At 43.4% G+C, this 20,240-nt stretch overlaps 1 protein-coding gene across 5 annotated transcripts in view; it reads right to left on the bottom strand.

Moving 5' to 3' along the window:
- Positions 1-20,240, bottom strand: part of KCNAB1 (potassium voltage-gated channel subfamily A member regulatory beta subunit 1) — a 239,956-nt gene that overhangs the window by 28,320 nt on the left and 191,396 nt on the right. For all 5 annotated transcript variants that reach the window (XR_004647220.1, XM_034782392.1, XM_034782393.1 and 2 more), the window contains 4 exons: positions 18,347-18,391; positions 15,364-15,408; positions 13,497-13,540; positions 8,309-8,395 (listed from right to left, as the gene is read on the bottom strand). Coding sequence is in view for 4 of the 5 variants with exons in the window: in XM_034782392.1 (XP_034638283.1) it covers positions 8,309-8,395; positions 13,497-13,540; positions 15,364-15,408; positions 18,347-18,391 (221 nt within the window). In the remaining variant the exon portion in view is untranslated. The remainder of the gene's footprint in view (positions 1-8,308; positions 8,396-13,496; positions 13,541-15,363; positions 15,409-18,346; positions 18,392-20,240) is intronic.

The raw sequence follows: 20,240 nt of genomic DNA, 5'->3' as shown, positions 1-20,240 counted from the left end.
GGTGATCATAGAATATCAGGGTTGGATGGGACCTCAGGAGGTCATCTAGTCCAACCCCCTGCTCAAAGCAGGACCAATTCCCAACTAAATCATCCCAGCCAGGGCTTTGTCAAGCCTGACCTTAAAAACCTCTAAGGAAGGAGATTCCACCACCTCCCTAGGTAACCCATTCCAGTGCTTCACCACCCTCCTAGTGAAAAAGTTTTCCCTAATATTCAACCTAAACCTCCCCCACTGCAACTTGAGACCATTACTCCTTGTTCTGTCATCTGGTACCACTGAGAACAGTCTAGATTCATCTTCTTTGGAACCCCCTTTCAGGTAGTTGAAAGCAGCTATCAAATCCCCCCTCATTCTTCTCTTCTGCAGACTAAACAATCCCAGTTCCCTCAGCCTCTCCTCATAAGTCATGTGCTCCAGCCCCCTAATCAGTTTTGTTGCCCGCCGCTGGACTCTTTCCAATTTTTCCACATCCTTCTTGTAGTGTGGGGCCCAAAACTGGACACAGTACTCCAGATGAGGCCTCACCAATGTCGAATAGAGGGGAATGATCACGTCCCTCAATCTGCTGGCAATGCCCCTATTTATACAGCCCCAAATGCCGTTAGCCTTCTTGACAACAAGGGGCACACTGTTGACTCATATTCAGCTTCTCGTCCACTGTAACCCCTAGGTCCTTTTCTGCAGAACTGCTGCATACCCATTCGGTCCCTAGTCTGTAGCAGTGAAACGGATTCTTCCGTCCTAAGTGCAGGACTCTGCACTTGTCCTTGTTGAACCTCATCAGGTTTCTTTTGGACCAATCCTCTAATTTGTCTAGGTCCCTCTGTATCCTATCCCTACCCTCCAGCGTATGCACCACTCCTCCCAGTTTAGTGTGAGGGACCATGTTGCGCTGAAGCGGGAGAAACGGTCTGAAAACCAAAGGGGGCAGGATCCAGTGCAGGAACTGGTATAATGCCCTCAGGCACTCCATTGAAAGTTCTGCTTGGAGCTTCCCAAGTATCTTTGAGGGCCCAGTAACTGAAGCAGGTGGGAGCAGTTGTCTGGGTTTATAGCTCCTTTTTGCTTCTTAAACAAGTCCTAGCACAGTGGTGGAGCTGAGAAGCGGACCGGTTGATGAAGCCTGAAGTGTTTCATCGAAGACACCAAGCAGAGAGACCCAGGGACTTGAGGGTGGCTCTAGAATCCTTCAGGCTGTGAAACTTCGCATCCATTTGTTCAGAGAAGAGTGAAGTACCTTCAAATGGAAGGTCCTGGATGGACTGTGGACCTCAGTTGGCAGAGGTGTGGATTGGAGCCAAGAATATCTGCACATGACCACTGTAGACACCATGAATCTAGCTGCCAAATCTGCCACATCCAGGGTAGCCTGTAGGGAGACCCTGGCCACAGATTTCCCTTTGTCCACCAGTGCATATAACTCCTGTCTTGACTCCTGGGGAACAGAGTCCTTCAACATCAAATCCCAAACATTAAAATTGTATCTCCCCAGCAAGGCCTGTTGGTTGGAGATGCAGAGTGGTAGACACCCTGTAGAATAAACCTTTCTGCCAAAAAGGTCTAGTTTCTTGGCATCCTTTGATTTAGTGGTCACTCCTTGCTAACCCTGTCTGTCCCTCACACTGGCCTCAGAGACCACTAAGGACCCCGGATGGGGGTGGGAGTACAAGTACCGACAGCCTTCAGCGGGAACAAAGTGCTTCTTTTCCACCCTTTTTGTGATAGGAGGCAGGGAAGATGGGGTTTGCCACAGGGCTTTAAACAGTCTTATAATGGCCTCATTGAGAGGGAGGGTCACTTTTGAAGGGTCCGCAGTGGTCAAAATATCGACCAGGCTGTGGGAGGATTCTTTGACTATCTCCACTTCCATCCCAAGTTTCAAGGCCACTCTTTTCAACAGCTCCTGGTGAGCTGCGAAGTCATTGTGAGCAGGGATACGCACGCCCCAGACACTGCCTCATCCAGGGAAGAAGAAGAAGAGGCCTGCACCGGCAGGGGGTCCTCCTCTTCTCCTTCTGCCCGACCAGGTCCATAGAGCTAGGTCCTAAGGCTCAATACAGGAGTGCAGATTGGGTGCCGGTCATAGGGATAGGGCCTCTCTTCTTTCTGAGATTACGGAGTACGAGCATCTCGAAGCGGGCCCTTGTATCGGGGAATCCCTCATGCATTCCAAAATGGTCATTGCATCTGCATAGACCAGTGCCCACTGTGCCAAGTACTCAGTGGTACCCCTGCGCTTGGATCCACCAACTGGGGAGTAGGGCTGCTTGGGGGGAAACTGGCAACTGTTCCTCAAGTGGGAATACAACCCCACTCCTGAGGCTGACAATGGGCCATCCTCTGGAGGGGCAGTACCCATCTGTGCCAGGGAACACTGCCAAGGTGGGAAGACTTGCGTAGAGGCGAGCAGGGTCGGTTTCCCTCTAGATGGTACCAAGGAGGCTGGTACTGAACAGGAGTCCGAGACCACATGCTCCCTTCTGCTCCCCAGCACCACTGCTGCCATCTCTTGTACTGCTGGCGGTGGCTACTGATAGAACCAGCAGCTCTCTGGCCACAATGAACACCTCCAAGGTTAATGGTACCGTGATCCTGCTGGTGCCACATTGCCCCTCTGGTGCTGAGGGATGGTCCAGGACTTGACTCCAAGGAGCCTGCATACAAGGTGGAGTCGACGGTGTCACTCTCGGAGCAGGGGTAGAGGAGTGACCAGACTCAGGTCGCCCTCCCCTGCCTTCCCTGTGCTTGGCTCTCTTCAGAGTTGGGAAATATCCCCTCTTGGCCAGCTGCTTCTCATGTTTCTTCTTTAGCTCCAGTGAAGGAGAATGGTGCTGAGAGACTCTCATAGTGGGAGGAACATGCCACACCGATGCTGAGCTACTGGGTGCCGAGTCGAGCCAGCTCAGCTCCGATGAGGGCTGGAGCGCTGCCTCCGTCGGGGGGGCGGGGGGGACACGACATCAAACTGGCCTCCCTGTCCTTCTTTGTATGGGGCTTGAAGTCCCGACAGATCTGGCAGTAGTCCTTGATATGAATCTCTCCCAGGCACTTCAGACAACTGAAGTGTGGGTCACTCACAGGCATGGGCTTGTGCAGGAGGCACAGGACTTGAAATCTGGGGACTGAGGCATACCCTGGCATCGGTAGCAAATGAAACTCCATTACCAGGGCGAGACGCACCGGCTAGTTATATACAACTGATCTACAACAGTCCAAGCAAGGAGGATTTTAACTCAGGATTTCTGATAACTGTTTCCAGTCAATCTGGAAATACCCCAGGAATGGCCTCCTCCAGTATTTCGGCAGTTCTGGTTAAGGAAGAGGGTAGGGAGGAAAAAAGTTAAAATTTCAGAACTTTTAGGTTGAGTCCTATACTATTAATACAGGAGGTCGATACTTATTCCTAAACCAGTTTGCCTGGCCCTAGTTCAAGTATTCAGCATACTGGAGTTGGATTTCTGGTTTTTTTGGATGGACAGGCTGAGGGAGTAATTCAATAGTTTTAAAGCATTTATTATTTACCATTTATTGACAGATAAAATTGCCTACATGTTTGGCCACCCACAAAGAAACAACATGGTTACTCACATGTAAGTTCCTGACATTTTGGCCACTGGTACTGTAAACAATGAATGCCTTACGATTACTGAATTTACCTCACAGCCTGATGGTATGCACACACTCTTTTATAGTCTATAAACCACTTTCCACTGGAACCAAAGTAGCACCCTAGGAAAACAACTGCAGCTTTAATGAAAAGAACACGAACTGAAGAATGCACATGGAACTTTGAAACTACTGACTTCCTTCAAAAAACTAGTGTGTCCTTACCATTTAATTCTAGCTGTATATCATGCCATTCTCTGGAATCCTATATAACTGTGCATGTTAGAAGGAATTTCTTCTCTCTGCTGTGACTGGGTAACTATTTATTTCAAATGTTATTTCAAATGTTTCAAAAGTGAGCAAGCAAAGGATAATTTTATTTACTTGTGGTACTAACATTGAGAATATTGGGGAAAACATGAATAAATAAGGAATAGGAATCAGGAATGACTGTGGGTTTATATTTTTTCCCCAAGGAAGTTTAACATGCATTGTGCATGCCAGATATTGCAGAACTGACAGATGGCTCAACAGATGCTGTGGGATAGAAGAAGCTTACTAGGTGAACCATTAAAAAAAAAAGTACATGAAAAGAGTAAACACCACACCATTCATAGTCAAATCCCTCCCTCAAGCCTCCCTTCTCCAGAAATCTTGCCTGATACCCTAGGGTTGTAGAATGCTGTAGAGGAACTATAATTCTGCTGATGATAATATTGCAGATTGTCTTTAATGATTCAAGTGGAATCATTTACTTTTCTATCTATAGATGTATACAAGCTGTCATTAGAGCCAAAGAAGGGGTTGTGAAAACATTCTGGTGCACACTATGCTAGCAATCCTTCCTACGCAGTTAATCTGTTCTATGGTGTAGATGTATCCATCTAGAGAATGAACTTGTAGGTTCAGGAAGGAATTCCCTCCACTCCATACAAGGCACTGCACAATTGGCCTACTGCATTCCATGAAATAACTTTGGATCCACTGAGGGCAGCAGCTTAATGGTATTTTGGCTTCAAACAGACAGGTCTTGGAGGATATAACACAGACTGGTCAGGAACTTCTTCTCTGGGCTTGTCCTCGTTAGATAAGTCTGTTTACTTAGGTCTGTACTGTAAGAGGTCATTGGCCACACTGCAGAGTAATGGAAAGGCCTCTCTTAACTGGTTTATTGGGACAATGACTCATGCTGTTTAAAGAGACATTGTCAGATGGAACAGTAGAGAGAATGCAGAGTAGCCTTGTCTGACAGGGATGAAGTGGCATTAACAATGGGTCTCTTTTTTTTTTTTTTTTTAAGAGTATGTGTTTTCTTAGATATGGCAGTAGGAAGGATAACTTTCCAGCTTCATTCTGACCACCACGAAGCCCTTGGTTTTCAGTGAAGGTTAAGTCCAACAGGAAGGAGAGAGAATGAGTTAAATCCCAAAGGAAAATCTTGTTTTGAAGTCCCTGTGCCTATGCTGAATGAACATAACTCTTAGAATCAGGTTTCTGGCTTGTCATGTTTACAACTTCAGAATTCACTTCCCAAGAATATTCTCCAACATTCACTTAAAATTTGTTATTTGCATGAACATCATGACCCAGTAAACCCATTTCTTAGAATATTCCCAGAAAGTGAACACACACAAAAAGCACAAACACAGTCAAAGAGAATTTATTTAGAAGAGTGAACCAAATAGTCATAGCAAAGTTTTGCAATATTTGCCCATGTCTGCTGTGCTCTAATGTAGGCCACATCGGTTGGTGAACTGTTCTTAGAAGAACAGGTTCTTTTCTGAGCTAGGCCCAGATACTTTCTAAATACAGCCGACAACAATAACAGTGACTCAGAAAATCACTTGTAGTTTCTTCTTCTTCTGCTCAATAAAAAACATGGAGGCCATAAGTGAGAGCAGCCATAACATGCTTACACATAAAATACTCTCTACACTGTTTTATATTATAATTGACTGAGCAAAAAAGGTTATTTCTCCCTCCAAGATACAACATGTCATGTTTTTTGACCTTATCACCTATCAGTAAATCTCCCCTGGTCTTAAAATCTCAGGCCAATCTCCTAATCCTCTAGCTGCAGGGAGTTGTCAGTCAGTGTAACGCTAATGTAATCTACCCAGAGTTTGAACTGGAGCCTATTTTAGTTAGCAAATGGGCTTCAAAACCTCTGAATTTCAAGCTAACAATTTAAGACAGTGTTATCAAGTTCCTGGGCTGTTTAATGTAGTTATTCTACCACCCATGACAGAATCAGATTCTGCAGACGGCAAGGTTTGTTTGGTTTTTTTAATTAAGTTTTTAGTTCTAATGGTTGAGAAGATAATATTCTGAATTGGAACCTGTGTAGGGTTTCAACATTAGGTTGAAAAACACCTGACATCTAAGAGAAGTGTTTAACGGTCCCCATTCAATAGGGTGCTAACTCGGAAGTTTAATTATAATTCAAAGGTTAGATTTTCAGATGACTGTGTTCCTGATATACATATCTAATTACCATAATTGTGCATACAAATCAGGCAATTGACTATGCAAATGGACAACTGAACAAAGGGCTGGAATAGCAGTCATTTTCCCCCACTTGAATGTAACTGTGACTTTGTCAACTATGGACTTGTTGAGACTAGGATTTAAAAGTGTGATGTTAGCATGTGTCAGCTAACACATGCTAACAAACATGTTTTAAAAGTCTAGAAAAGACAAAGCAGACTGCCTTTAATGCATGCTAAACTGGTCAAGACAAAGCTGAGGCTTCCCCTAGCATTGAAGAAAGGGTGCCTTGTACACACTAGACTTTAAAAAAATGTTTGTTAGAAGATGTTATGTAACATCACACCTTTAAATTCTAGTCTAGAGAAGGCCTAGAAGGGCCACACTCTACCCTTAGGGTGACCAGACATCCCGATATTTCCTTGTTTGTTCCGCATCCCGACCGATGTTCGGTCGGGACATGGGACAAACAAGCAATTTTGCCCTTCGCTCCGGCGCACAGGCAGAGCCCAGAGGGGCTCTCGCCCCCCCCCCGCCCCGACTCTGCCCCGTCCTCCCCCCATTGGATCCCTCCCCAAATCCCCGCCCTGGCCCCGCCTCTTCCCCAAGCATGCGGCATTCCTCCTCCCTCCCAGGTTTGCACATGGGCCATGGCCAGGGCCGGGAGCGAAGCGTGGAGGCTGCTCCAGCCCTACTGCCATAGGGCGGCATGGTGAGTCTGGGGGCAGCGCTGAGCGGGCAGGGCCCGGGTGGGTGGAGACACGCGTGGGGCGGACACGCTCCTGCCAGGAGGGGCCGGGCCCGGCCCCGGCTGCCTGGTTCGCCCCTTGCCCGGGTGGGTCCCCGAGCTCCCCGCGGCCGGAGAGGGGCTGCCCGGGGCTGCGGGGGCGAGTGTCCCGGGGGGCGGAGCGGAGCAGCCTCTGCTGCGGGGCCGGGGCGACAGAGCCCGGGAGCGGCTGGGCCAGGAGCTGCAGGAGGGGCCTGGAGCGTGGCTCGGCTGCACAGCTTGGAGCCCAGGCTGGGCCTGGGAGCGAGGGGATGGGGGAGCTGGGGGTGTATTGGGGGTTGGAGCTGAGAGTTGGGTGGAGACGGGGCTTTGCCACTGCTGCCTGGCGGTGGGGGGGGGGGAAGGAGGGGGCTCCAGCTTTTTTTTTTTTGCTCCGCTCCCCCCTCCCCCCCCCCCGGTGTCCCGATATTTCATCTTTGTCATCTGGTCACCCTATCTACCCTTGAGCTTCTACCAACCTCCATTTATCGTCTGTGGTAGCTCCACAGTGGTAGGAGCTTGGTCACAAACTATGTAGCTCCAGCCCATGGATCATAATTAAAAATATAATTTATCCTAGTTTTACCCATGATGCCTCCCCTATATTAAGTGCTGCATTCCGGATCATACTATCTAGTAATTCAAGCTAACACCACTGATCAATATTGAGAAATATTTTTTTAATCAGTCCTCATGCTGCATGATAGAAGTCAATAAGAGTTTTGCCACCGATTTCAATGGGAGCGGAATCACGTCTTTTATGAGTAGGAGACAAGAGCAGAATTTCAGCTATCTACCGCCCAGAAAAAATGCAATCTATTTGATCTTGTTTTAAAATAAGAATAAAGTTATGGCCTTGAGCTATACAGCATTCCCTCACTGAGGGCCAATTTTTGAACCCCTTATTTCCATTGGCAAGCGGGTACTTGCTTGAGTACTGCCACTGAAGTCAATGGGAATTACTGCTCATCAATGGCAGTGAGGCATTCACAAACTGGCCCCTAAGATGGGCACCTCAGAAACCATTTAAAACTTAGTATCACAGGCACATCCTGCAAACATAAACAGGGCAGAAGATTTATTACATTATAGGAAGGGACAGGCAGATTTCATTAGGCATGAAGTTCGGCACAAGATTCAAACACAAATTCATTTCAGGTGTGTTTGATGAAATCAGAAAAAAGACAAACTTGGGGAAATGAACAGCATTAAAGCCACCCCAGTGATATAAACAAATCCTCAATACCTTCCTTTTTAAGAAAAATGAATGCATTTAGAATAAGTGTAAATATTAAGGACTGCAAGGTCTCAAGAGTGAGGTGTTTTATACTGAATCTGCTTCACTTGAATACTTAGTAAATAGATTTTCATTTTCCACCATGATTGGTACAAGCCTTTTATCCAGAATCAATCACATTAAAATCTTGTGTTAAAGCTCTCACTAACCTTCCATGGGGGTATTATTGTCTGGTCGATTTGCAAAGACAACATCCACATACTCGAGCTGCAGTCTCTGGAGAGAAGCCTTTAATCCTAGAAGCAGCAAGGAAAAAAAAAAAGAATATATACCATTAGAAATAGCCAGAATGAAGTTTGGAACACATCACAAAAGAAGTGACAGTTCTGACATATCACAATACTGGACTATTCTAAAATGTACACTGAAGATGGACGATGATGTCTCATGTCTGCTCAGCCACATTAAAAAAATATCAAAGTTTGGCTTCATGATGAATTCATAGCCCTCCACAAGAATTTTTTTTAATCACACTCAAATTTGGATTGGAAAAGACACCATCTTGGTGAGCCTGTCAATTGGCAGCCTCCAGGGAAAGCGTTCACTGATGTTGTTTCAGAGTTAATCTAATCAAAATCCTGTCAGAGAGTATTTTTGAATCACCCTATGGCACATTACATTGGTATGGTTCTACATAATTAAGCCCTGCCACTCCAGGGGCTTTCCAGAAATGAAAACCCAGGGGAGAGGAATCATGACATTGTTATATATTTATGATTACCAAGACTATTACAACCCTGAAAAAATGTGATACCGAACAGGCTCCTTCTACCAAGTTAAACAAAATTTACCCTCTATTTGCAAAAGTTATCCAGCAAATTGCAACAAGCTAAACTCATAATGTTGCACAAATAGCCAGGCTATGGGCTTGCGGCAACTTAGTCCTGGAAGCCAGAAGAGCTGGGTTCTATTCCTGACTCCTACAAATTTATTATGTGTCAGGACAAAGTCACTTTCTGTATCTCAATTTCCTCATCTATAAAATGGGAATAACATTAATGCTTACTGACTTCACACGAGTGCTGGGAGGCTTAATTCATTATATAAGGGCTTGGCTACACTTGCGAGTTACAGCGCAATAAAGGAACTCCGGGCGCATTAGCTCACTACCTGTCCACACTGGCAAGGCACGTAGAGCGCTCCGACTCCGTGGCTACAGTGCTGCTGGTACTCCACCTCAGTGAGTGGAATAACGTTTGCTGCGCCCCCACTGGAGCACTGCAGTGCTAGTGTGAATGAGGTGTTGCATTACTGCACTCTGATTGACCTCTGGAAACGTCCCATAATCCCCTTAAGTCAAGTGGCCACTCTTGTCATTGTTTTGAACTTGCTGTAGGAAAGCTGTAGGAATGCGGATATGCCCTTTCAAAGCTTCGTTTCTGACAGCTGGCTGCTCCGGGAAAAAGGAATGCTGCTTGCTTTGAGTGAGTGAGAGAGAGACGGGGGGGAGGGGGATCTGAACTTACAAGACAGCGTGCTGACATGCTCTCAGCCCCACAAAAACCCATTCTCTCTCCCTCCACATACACTCAACATACTCCCTGTCACACTCCACCCCACCCCTCGCATTTGAAAAGCACGTTGCAGCCACTTGCATGCTGGGATAGCTATCACAATGCACTGCTCTTTGTGGCATGGCAAGAGCTGCTAATGTGGCCACGCCAGTGCGCTTCCAGCTGAGGGTATAAACACTTGGCAGCGTTTTCCCTGCTGCGGTCTCCGAAGGCTGGTTTAACTCCCAGCGCTCTACAACTGCAAGCGTAACCATGCCCTAAGTGCTTTGAGATCTATAGTTTGATCATGCTATAGGAATGCAAGATTCTATGTGGTCTTTTCATAGCAGTAAGGTGAATTTGTAATATATCTGAATGCTCCCACATAGTGTACTGTAATGCTAAATTTATTTTAAATTGTTTAATCCCCTACCTTGCCCCCCCAAAAGAGGACTAGAACCTTGGTTGATGTAAAGTGGCTTATTTCCAGAGGGCTAAATCCCCAGCTGGTGTAAATCAGAGCTACACCAGTATAAACAAAAGTTGCGGGGTGTTTATAATGACACGATTATAACAACAATTCAGAAAACAGATAAAATATATATTTCCAGAGAACTAGTGTACTATATTTTTAAATGGAGAACCTGACTCATTTAAATTAGTTATAAAAAGTGAATGATCATTTTTGTAAGCACCTGAGCAAACTGCATCCCTCTGCTACAAATCACAGCGCTTATCTTGTTTGAAAATGTTTTAGAAATCTTTCAGGAAGTTGTACAGTGAAGACCTCTGGTCTAGCTTCATAGATAAAACCCTCTGTTCGTGACACCTCACACAGGCACACTGTACCTCTAATTAAAGTATAACTACCACTGGCAATTGCTGATATAGTATATCATAGAATGCACAGCTCTACAATATTCAAAGAGAACTTGAACTATCTGTCCCTGGGGGCTCTCCACTTGTTAATTTTAATTCCACATGAAGGTTAGGGGTCCTTTTCCTGTCTTTTTCTTTTGTGTCTAAAATGATCAGTATCTTAACTGTAACACGGCAAAAGGTTTGCAGTGAACAATTCATTAAATGTATTCAGCCTTTTTTTCTGCTTGTGAACTATCTGTAAACAGGGTTAGTGGAAGAATGGTTCATACAAACGTATTCCAGCTTGCTCATTGGTGTCAAATAATTTGCCACAACTACTACTTCACATTTTTTCCTCATAATTTGCTATGCATAATAAACCAAACCCCTAGATCCAGCTATAGTAACGCCTCGCTTAAGTTGTAGTTATGTTCCTGAAAAATGCTAAGCGAAACGATTTTAAGTGAATCCAATTTCCCCATAGGAATTAATGTAAATAGAGGGGGTTAGGTTCCAGGGAAATGTTTTTTGCCTGACAAAAGACTATATATACATATATATATACACACACATATATATACACACACACAAGTTTTAAACAAAATTTAATACTGTACACAGCAATGATGATTGTGAAGCTTGGTTGAGGCAGTGGAGTCAGAGGGTGGGATATTTTCCCAGGGAATGCCTTACTGCTAAATAATGAACTAGCACTCAGCTGAGCCTTCAAGGGTTAACACATTGATGTTAATATAGCTTCACAGTCTACAAGGCAGCATGAATGGAGGGAGGGGAGACAGCATGGCAGAGAGAGACAGAGACACACTATGTGTGTGTGTGTGTGTGTGTGTGTGTGTGAGAGAGAGAGAGAGATGTGCATTGCCCCTTTAAGTACGCTGACCCCACTCTAAGTACATTGCCTTTTTAAGTAGATCAGCAAGTTGAGACAGCAGCTGCTGCCAGCAAGCTCCCTCCATCCTGAGCCCTGTCGTATCCCATTCCTCTCTCCCCCCGCCCCCGCTGCTCTGTGGAGATGGGGGGCAGGAGCGTGGGGAAGGAGATAACCTGACATTAGCACCCCTTCCCCCCCACCCCACCCCGCACAGCAAGCAGGAGGCTCCCAGGAGCAGCTCCAAGGCAGAGGGCAGGAGCAGCACACAGCAGTGGGGGGAGGGACAGCTGAACTGCCCGGCAATTGATAGCCTGCTGGGCTGCTGCTGCACAGGGAACTTAGGGGAGTGGGGAGCTGATGGGGGGGCTGCGGGTCCATCCAAGTCCCCACCACTAGCTCCAACAGGCTGCTCTTCCTGCAAGCAGTGGACAAAGCAAGCGGCTGCCAAACAACATGATAAGGGAGCATTGCGCAACTTTACACAAGCACGGTCTCTAATTGATCAGCAATGAGGCTTGAGCCCATCTCTATAGCATAGTATATTATTACTATGCATAATTAGTATTTATAAGTCTGAACTTTTCTTTTTCTAACTTGCTTTATTTTTAACACTAGTAATGTTTTGGATCAAATGTGAATACACCTAGAAGAACGGGGCATACATTTTAACAGCTTTTGCAATAGCTACCGGACACAATTAGGTTTTATCTCATATGTGAGAGGCAAGACTAATCATCTCCAAGATTCTTCACCCCTTGTGCAGAGATCCAGCATGAGGCCCTCTACTCCACTTAGGCCTCTGAACTGGGACTGCACAAGAGGTTGGCTGTCTGAGCAGCTGCAGTGGGGTGCCTGAGCAGCCCCAGATTGCCACAAACTGATCTCCACATCAAGAAATGGAACCGGCCTGGAAGATCAATTTGGGGAAGGCCAGCAAAGGGGAGGGGCTGTGGATCCATTTTTATGTTCCAATGCCCAAAACCACCATGGAGGGACTATGGCTGTTTTCCAACCCAGAGTTTGGAGAAGCAGCTCTGCACACTGGCCCAGGTTATGACATGAATTTCACCTCTCTTCATCCTCACATTCCATCTGCACTGAGTCCGAATACCTGGGCTTCATGCAAGTGGAGTGAATCTCATCTTTGTTGTGATTAATATGAACAAAAGTATTGTCAAGATTAGGCCTCAAACTTCCGGAAGCTTCAGAAAGCAAGCCTTGCAGAATTAAACAAACTTGTGGTCAGGATGCACTGCAACCAGATAACACTTTAGGCTGACTCATTATGTATTGAGATAATCTATTCACCCGCGCATAATTTATAAAATCCACATTTACCACATTTGAGGCAATTGGCTACATGGAGCTGTGTGGGCATATAACTTATAAAATCGAAGCAACCACGCTAACCACACTAAAAATTTGGCCCACCCCGATTGGATGGTCTGTTTTAAAACATGGCTGACAGATAAGATAAAAAGTACGAAGGCACAGGACTAAAGGTGTGTGTTTCGGTCATAAGAAAAACCTGACCCACACCCCCTGAACCGAAGGGACATGTACTTTTCGACTGTCTGTACCTGGCCAGTGTGGAAAACGGCCGACTGAAGGGTAACGTATTTTCGGACGAATGCAGGGTAAGATTATGGAGTAAAGAAGTCTGGTTGCTCAAGCTGAATTGATCTCAAGTTGTATTGATACTATAGTGTTAAGACTAGTAGTAAGTAGCTAATGAATAACTTTACATATACTTGTGCTTGTCTTCAGTATAATTTGCCATTTATATTAATCTTTCTTCAGGGCTGGTCTTCAATCTCTCTTTTCTTATTTTGTCTGTGTTGCCTTTATAGCCGGAGGTCATTAAACTTTTTTTTGAGGAATAATTAGTAGTTTTAATTTCTCTTATATGGGCACTACTCAACCTCATTACATCTGTGTTGGGAAGTAATGATCACCCAGGGCACAATTAGGGCCCTGATGCGTGTCCCCCTTCTTCCTTCATCTCCGTGTTGTTGTTTTTTTCCCTTATTCAAGATGCTCCTTAAGCCAGATGGATTCTTGGAATGGATAAGGCACATTTACAGCACATACCTTCAATGATGTGTTTTCTTGAAAGTCCCCTTTCTGTTTCAGCTCTGCAAAGGTAAAATTACTATTAGTGTGGGTGTTATTATTATAACACTCCTAAAGAACTGAAGTTCTTAGATTTGCTAATTTTATATTCCAGCCAGAACAAGCTTTAAATGTTTGAGAAATGAGAAAATTAGAACTCAAATAACAGAGCTACCCTTCACTGGAGAAGAAACAACCAAATTCCAGAGACAATAGCATCCAGAAGCAACGACATTCATATTAATAATACCCAGTAACATTCATCCTTTCTATAGTAATGTACAACCTGACATGCAAGTTATCATTCTTTTAGAAGTGGGAGCATGAAGTGATTAAGTTTCATTGGAAGATGAAGGAACACCAATACAAGCTTCAATTAAATTTGATGGACTAGGATTTGATCTAATCCCCTGTCCTAACTGGTCTCCTCAGGACACCCTTATTAAAACTTTCTCGTTCACACCACCTTTTGACAACTATTCCAAAAGGATATAAAATAGAATTAATGCTTTTCCCTCAAATGTAGACATACTGTCAGCTTTATGAACTACAACAAAGTAATTAATTTGGGCTTTCAGAGATGCTGCAGTCCTTATTCAGGCAAAACTCCACTTGACGAGTCAATAGGAATTTTGTTTGAGTAAGGACTGCAGGATCAGGATCAGAGTTATTAAACGATGACAGTCTCATTGTGTATTGTATATTTTGTAGACATCCCACTTCTAAGGGAAAACTACAAGAAATTACATACATTTTATGTGGCCCATATTTCAAATCTGAACTAGATTTAGAGGCAATATAACATTTTATAATCTTTCTTGCAGACTGTTTAATTTTGTATGTGTTTGCAACATATCAACCATATTTTGCATCTGAAGCAAAGCAATGACACAATAAAGTGAAACAAGACCATTACTATAAATCTACAGTACTCAAATGCATAGCATTCTCTTATTTATATCCAGAGTCTGCTGAAGAACCCAAAACCTATATCGCATCTCTCCAGCTTCAGAATTTATGGTAAATAACTTCAGTGAAATGACAAAATCATTTATTCTTTTATATATGTCCAAAGAAAAACGCCCAGTTCAACACATTGCAGTTTTTTTATGAATTATGATAAGGAGTAAACTTTACATTTTTTCTGAGATATTCTGATACACTGTGCAGATCAAATTGGAAGGAAGGCAGACCGACAGAAAGATTGTACAGAGTTTGAAAAGCAAAACCCGTTAAATCTCTTTAAATAATTTAACCAATAGTTCAAACACTGGTAACACATCAGAAGTAAATTCAGCCAGTAAAATTTGTGCTTCAAGCCCACAACAAAGGGCAAACTCTCTTTCATTTAGCTCAACACTAAGAGAGAAATGGCCCATTTTTACCTCAAACAAGATGGTCTTTTTTATCTGAGCTCGCTGCAGGGAGTGAGCTTAACTCAAACCCACAGGTCAGGCAGATATTTTTAACAATGTGTTAAATAAAATGCTATCATGTTGGCAGGATTGGGCGGCTTTTCTCCTGTGGAGTATTATGCTGGTTGCCCTCCTTCTGATTTCATCCATGTTTTGGAAATGGGAGTTTAAGAGACTGCACTTGAACAATCTAAATGAATTATCTTGCATCAAAAGAGTGCAGCTGGGTTATTCCTTTTGGTGCCATTTGCTAGGGTCTAATGCCAGGTCGACATCTTTGTTGAGCACTGACTTCTTTAAAAGTCTTCTTCAAATGAGCACAAATTAGCCCCAAGATTTCACTAACCTGTATATAACTTGGTTGCCTTAAAGGGATAAAGACATGCAGAATCAAACTCTATTATCTATAACCATACAATTATAAAACTTACTTTCCACCCCAGTAGAGTTTTGTTGTTATGACCAGACTGGACCTCCTAGACATAAAAAAGAAAAAGCATGTTGCAATTTTGTTTTTAACAGGCATATGGAGTAGAAATCAAAGCAAAAAAAAACCACCCTCTTTAGATGTTGTACCACTCCCAAAGTGGCAATTTCCTTTTATTTACAGCTAAAGCAGTCATAAGGTTTGTCTTTAAAGGAGTCCCTCAATTCAAGGTTCTTGACTTTGGCTGCAGGACAATGCAGAACTACGGCTCTAAGTTCTGATTGCTTCTACTGAATAACTATACACTTTCTTATACCAGTCCAAGTGTAGATCATCCAACTTTCATCGTCTGATCAATGATGCAGTACAACCTTGTTACCTTGTAAACAAAATGTGGACCCTAAAATAAATAAGGAAAGTAGCTTCTGTACTCTGAGGTATAAGCAAAGTTAGTAATTTCCTGCAGATTTAGGGGCCAGTTCTCCTCTCACAACTGTGTAAATCACCTGCAACTCCATTGAAATCAATGGAGTTAACTAGTGTGAAAGTGATGGCAGCGAGAGGAAAATCAGAGCTGCTCAGTTCAGCATTTAACTCTTCCAGAAAAACAAAAAACATATTAGTCATGGTTTTAAAGGCCCAATTCTAGAGCTCACAGATAAGGGATTTATGAAATCACATGCTCTGCTGTAGCTGCTGCTAAGCACTTAGAACCCACACTGATTAATGATAAACATCAAACTATTCTGGCAATTTCAATAATGCTGCTGTGTCAAGAGAAAAGTGTAGAAAACGTCACCAAAAGCATCTGATGTAAATTACTGTTATGAAACTACTTCAATGAGAAGCAGTATGAATATTGTTATACAGTGACCTTGAGATATTAAAACCAAAAGAATGATCCATTTGCTAGGTTTGTCTATAAATTCCAATGTATTACTAAAACAAAGATCTATTGGCTGGAAAATACTTTGCTGTATACTACAGAATCTTTGTCAACCCCTCTCCAAGGGCCTGACCCAATGGCTATTAGTCAATAGAAAGGCTGCCAATGATTTAAATGAACATTGAACAGGGCCCACTATTTTGTTCTGACTTCAATCAGCTGCAGGACCGCAGCAAGGAAGATTAAACAAAATATGTTTCAGTTTAAAATGAAGAAACGTAAGAAAATAATACAGCAAGTATTAGACACTTGCTGACAGTGAATGCCATTAAATATGCACACACAATGTACAGTTGAACAAAACAGTTCCACTACATTTACAAGCCTGAACATTTTGGGGGCAAGTTTTCAAGAACAGGGGTTTGCTCCTGATAAAGTCAATGAGATTTCTGCCACTGACTTAAAAAAGAACAGGTTCTGCCCTTATCCCTAGGGGACAGATTTGTAACTCCCTTGGGAGTTAGGCACCTAAATACCTTTAAAAATCTTTCCCGGGTGCCTACGTTGAATATATTCAAAGGGGCAAAAACATGTAGCAGTGTGTGGGCTAAGGCATCCTTTTAGAAAATTTCCCCATTTTTGTTTAAGATACTCTCAAATTAAAATAATTTGTATTCACTCTTAAAATGCTGCATAGATCCTGGAGATATATTCATGATATACAGCAGCGACATGTACTTTGCACTTTGTTCTGCAGCACACTGAGTCGCTATTGAATAATCATCCCACTAAAGGATACTTATATCTGATGTGTTGAAAAATGGAATGCCATTGGGATAATTCCTTAGTGGAGGGATGAACAGGACAGATTGTGGAGAGCTTTAAAGATTATGTAAATGCCACTTAAACTACACAAACATATGCTAGTGTACACACAGGAATGAATCATTTAAATTAGGTCTAATCTCATATGAGGTATCCAAAAAGAAATCCCATCATGCTTTCTAACTCTTTATATATAACATTACATGAAAAAAAAACATTGCTAAGATTGCAAAGTCAAGCAGTCTCAAGCCAGGCACCCAGAAAACGAGGAACATGTAATTAGAGACCACCTATGAAAAGTTTGGTTTAAGTGACTTGCCCAGCATCACATAGAAACTCTGTCAAAGAGGCAGGGATAAAACACAGTTTTCCAGAGCAGCATTTAACTGCCTTAACCATGAGACCATCCTTTCTCTTCCTGCAATCCCCTGCCTCATTCACTACACATTCCAGCTTCTAGAAGGGGAGGTGGGAGAGCTCAGTGGTTTGGCCTGCTAAACCCAGGGTTGTGAGTTCAATCCTTGAGGGGGCCATTTAGGGATCTGGGGCAAAATCAGTACTTGGTCCTGCTAGTGAAGGCAGGGGGCTGGACTCGATGACTTTTCGGGGTCCCTTCCAGTTCTAGGAGATAGAATATCTCCATATATTATTATTATAGAACAAATGAGGCTGGGGATCTAAAAACAAGAGTCTCCTTCACTGCAACCTGATTGATCCCCAGGTCCATATTGTGCACTGAAGGAGGCAGGGGTCCTATGGGGAAAAAAACAGTGTGATGATGACGTAATTAAAGACTGTATCATAATGTAACACCCAAGGGAGCTGAACTATGGTTGCACAGAGAACCTGAATTCTGGTATTTTCTAACTTTTCCTAACAGTAAAACAACCTATTTTTTTCCCCAACCTCATTCTCAAAAAATGGCTGAATCTTTCCAAAAAAATTTCAGACCAAGGCAGACACCTGGTATGGAAACGTTCAGCTCAAACAAAGTTTGGCAAAATTATAAACAACAACTGAAAACAGGGGTTCATAATGGGAAGCATTGGGCAATCTTAGTAATAGGAAGTGCTACCAGCTCTTCCTATGACTTTTATGCCAACTTTTCCAACCAGCTGCTGGGTTCAGCACATGTTAAAAAAGCTACTATTTTTTAAAACAAAAGAATTCAGATATGTTCTGTGGTCCTGATCTTCTACCACTGAAGCAAAAGGGAGTTCTGCCATTGACTTCAATTGCAGTAATTGTCAGGCAGGCTCTAAAATCTATACAGTACCTCCAGCCCTTCTTTTTGATTATGCTTCCCAGAATCACCTCAGCCCTGGGGAGGAAAAAAAATGCACTTGAGTATAAAATACTTTAAAGACAAGAATGCACTGAACATAAAGTAAACCATAAAACCCATTATTCATTGGAACTCTGCCATACGCACTGATACGTTACATATAAAAATCTGCTCACATTAAACCTTTATTTTTTTTTACTTGACACATTGGAAAATGGCTTATTGCTCCATGTCCTTGCTGACCTGAATGTGCCTTTATGAGGCAGAGAGTGTAATTTAACAATTCAGTGTCTGTGCTAAACAGAATCAATGTAAATGTCACACTTGTAAAGTCAACTGTGAGTCAACTGATTTGTTTTTAATTGTGGCATTTCTCCCCTCTCCAAATGTCAGCACAGAGTCAGACAGTGATTGGACAGAAACACACTGCAGTTTCAATTTAGCTATAGACTGTCTACCAAATACATTGCAGAAAACTATAAGCAAAATCCTTAATTGTCTTGTACGGGCCTATGTGGCCCAAATGCTGCAGAAATGACATTCTACTGGCAGATGACCCATGCAGCAGAGAAACTGTGCATCAGCCTGAGTGAGTACATCTCTAGTGGGTCTACACAGGGTGATGTGGAGGAGGGAAGTTGGCCTGTTACCCATAAATGGGAGAATGGCCAGCACAGACTACATTGCCAGTATCACCTTGAAGCATGTGTTGATGTTAGGGTTTTCTTCCTTCAGCCCCATTGTGCATCAGGGCATATTCATCCAAAACACAACCCTGCAAGTAGGGCTATGTTCTTTTTAAAGTTAGTCAGTTTTAAGGCTGAGTGGTGCAAAGCTGCCTTCATGGAGGCCAGGATCAGGCCCACGACATTTTGGGTGTGTATGCAAAGTCAGTTCAAGGTCATTTTGTCCATGCAAGAAACAGAGCTGAATATAGAGCGAAATGAAGGGGAGCATGTACTGAGCACAAACCAGGGGGATGAAAGCACTTTTAAGTGCTGGTTTTTCTGCAAGAATCAGGGAGCCCATAAAGGAAGAGAACAGACTGAGGATTTATTTGAAGTGGAGAATGCAGGAAAATGCCCTCTCGCTAAAGTATCTGCTTCCGGTCTCTTAGCACTTGTCTATAGAAGAAAGTCACACCGGTTTAACTGCGCTGATGCAGGGGAGTAAGGGGACATAAAACACTTGCTTCCTCAGACTATGTGGGATGTCAGGGAAGAGAACAGCCTCTGCAGTGAGAGGGCGGGACCTGGGCAGAGACTTGTCTCCACCTCCTCTAATGATGGCCCGGGAGCTAATCTGGCATGGAGAGGGAGGTAATCTGCAGAGCAACAGCACTTTACTTCCCCGCCCAGAGTCAGTGGGATGACCAGGTAATGAACGATGACTTTCAGAGTCACAATCCATCCCCTGGTCTGCAGCTAGGGCAGCTGAACTGCACTCTGCCCCTTACCCAGGTCAGGCTGGGATCTCACAGTCTAGCCCAAATGAATAAAGTGAGTGATTAATATTTGTATAGAATCTTTTTCTTCTTTTAATTAAACCATGACATTAAGAGCCTTAGTCCCCCTTCCATAAAAGCCATTTCCTGACATTTTGGATAAGGATTTCAATGCTGTCAGCATCATGTGCTAATCATCATTAAGAGGTGTGCTGACTTTTTATTTATTCCGGATGTTTTTGTCCAGACATCAATAGTGAAATGCACAGAGGAGCTTACATGTGAGATACGAGCAATGCATTTAGACTTGTTAGCCTAATCCAGTTCTCTCCTTCCAGAATGGGACCCCAAAAATAGGTTCTCTATTTTCTCAGTGTGGATACTGAGCCGGAATCTCAGCTGGTGTAAACTGGCACAGAAATTAATGGAGTTAGGACGATT

The sequence above is a fragment of the Trachemys scripta genome, chromosome 9 (assembly GCF_013100865.1).
Source record: "Trachemys scripta elegans isolate TJP31775 chromosome 9, CAS_Tse_1.0, whole genome shotgun sequence".
Taxonomy (NCBI): Eukaryota; Metazoa; Chordata; order Testudines; family Emydidae; genus Trachemys; species Trachemys scripta.
Note: the sequence above shows the minus strand (reverse complement) of the source record. Positions and strands in the feature narration are given on the sequence as shown.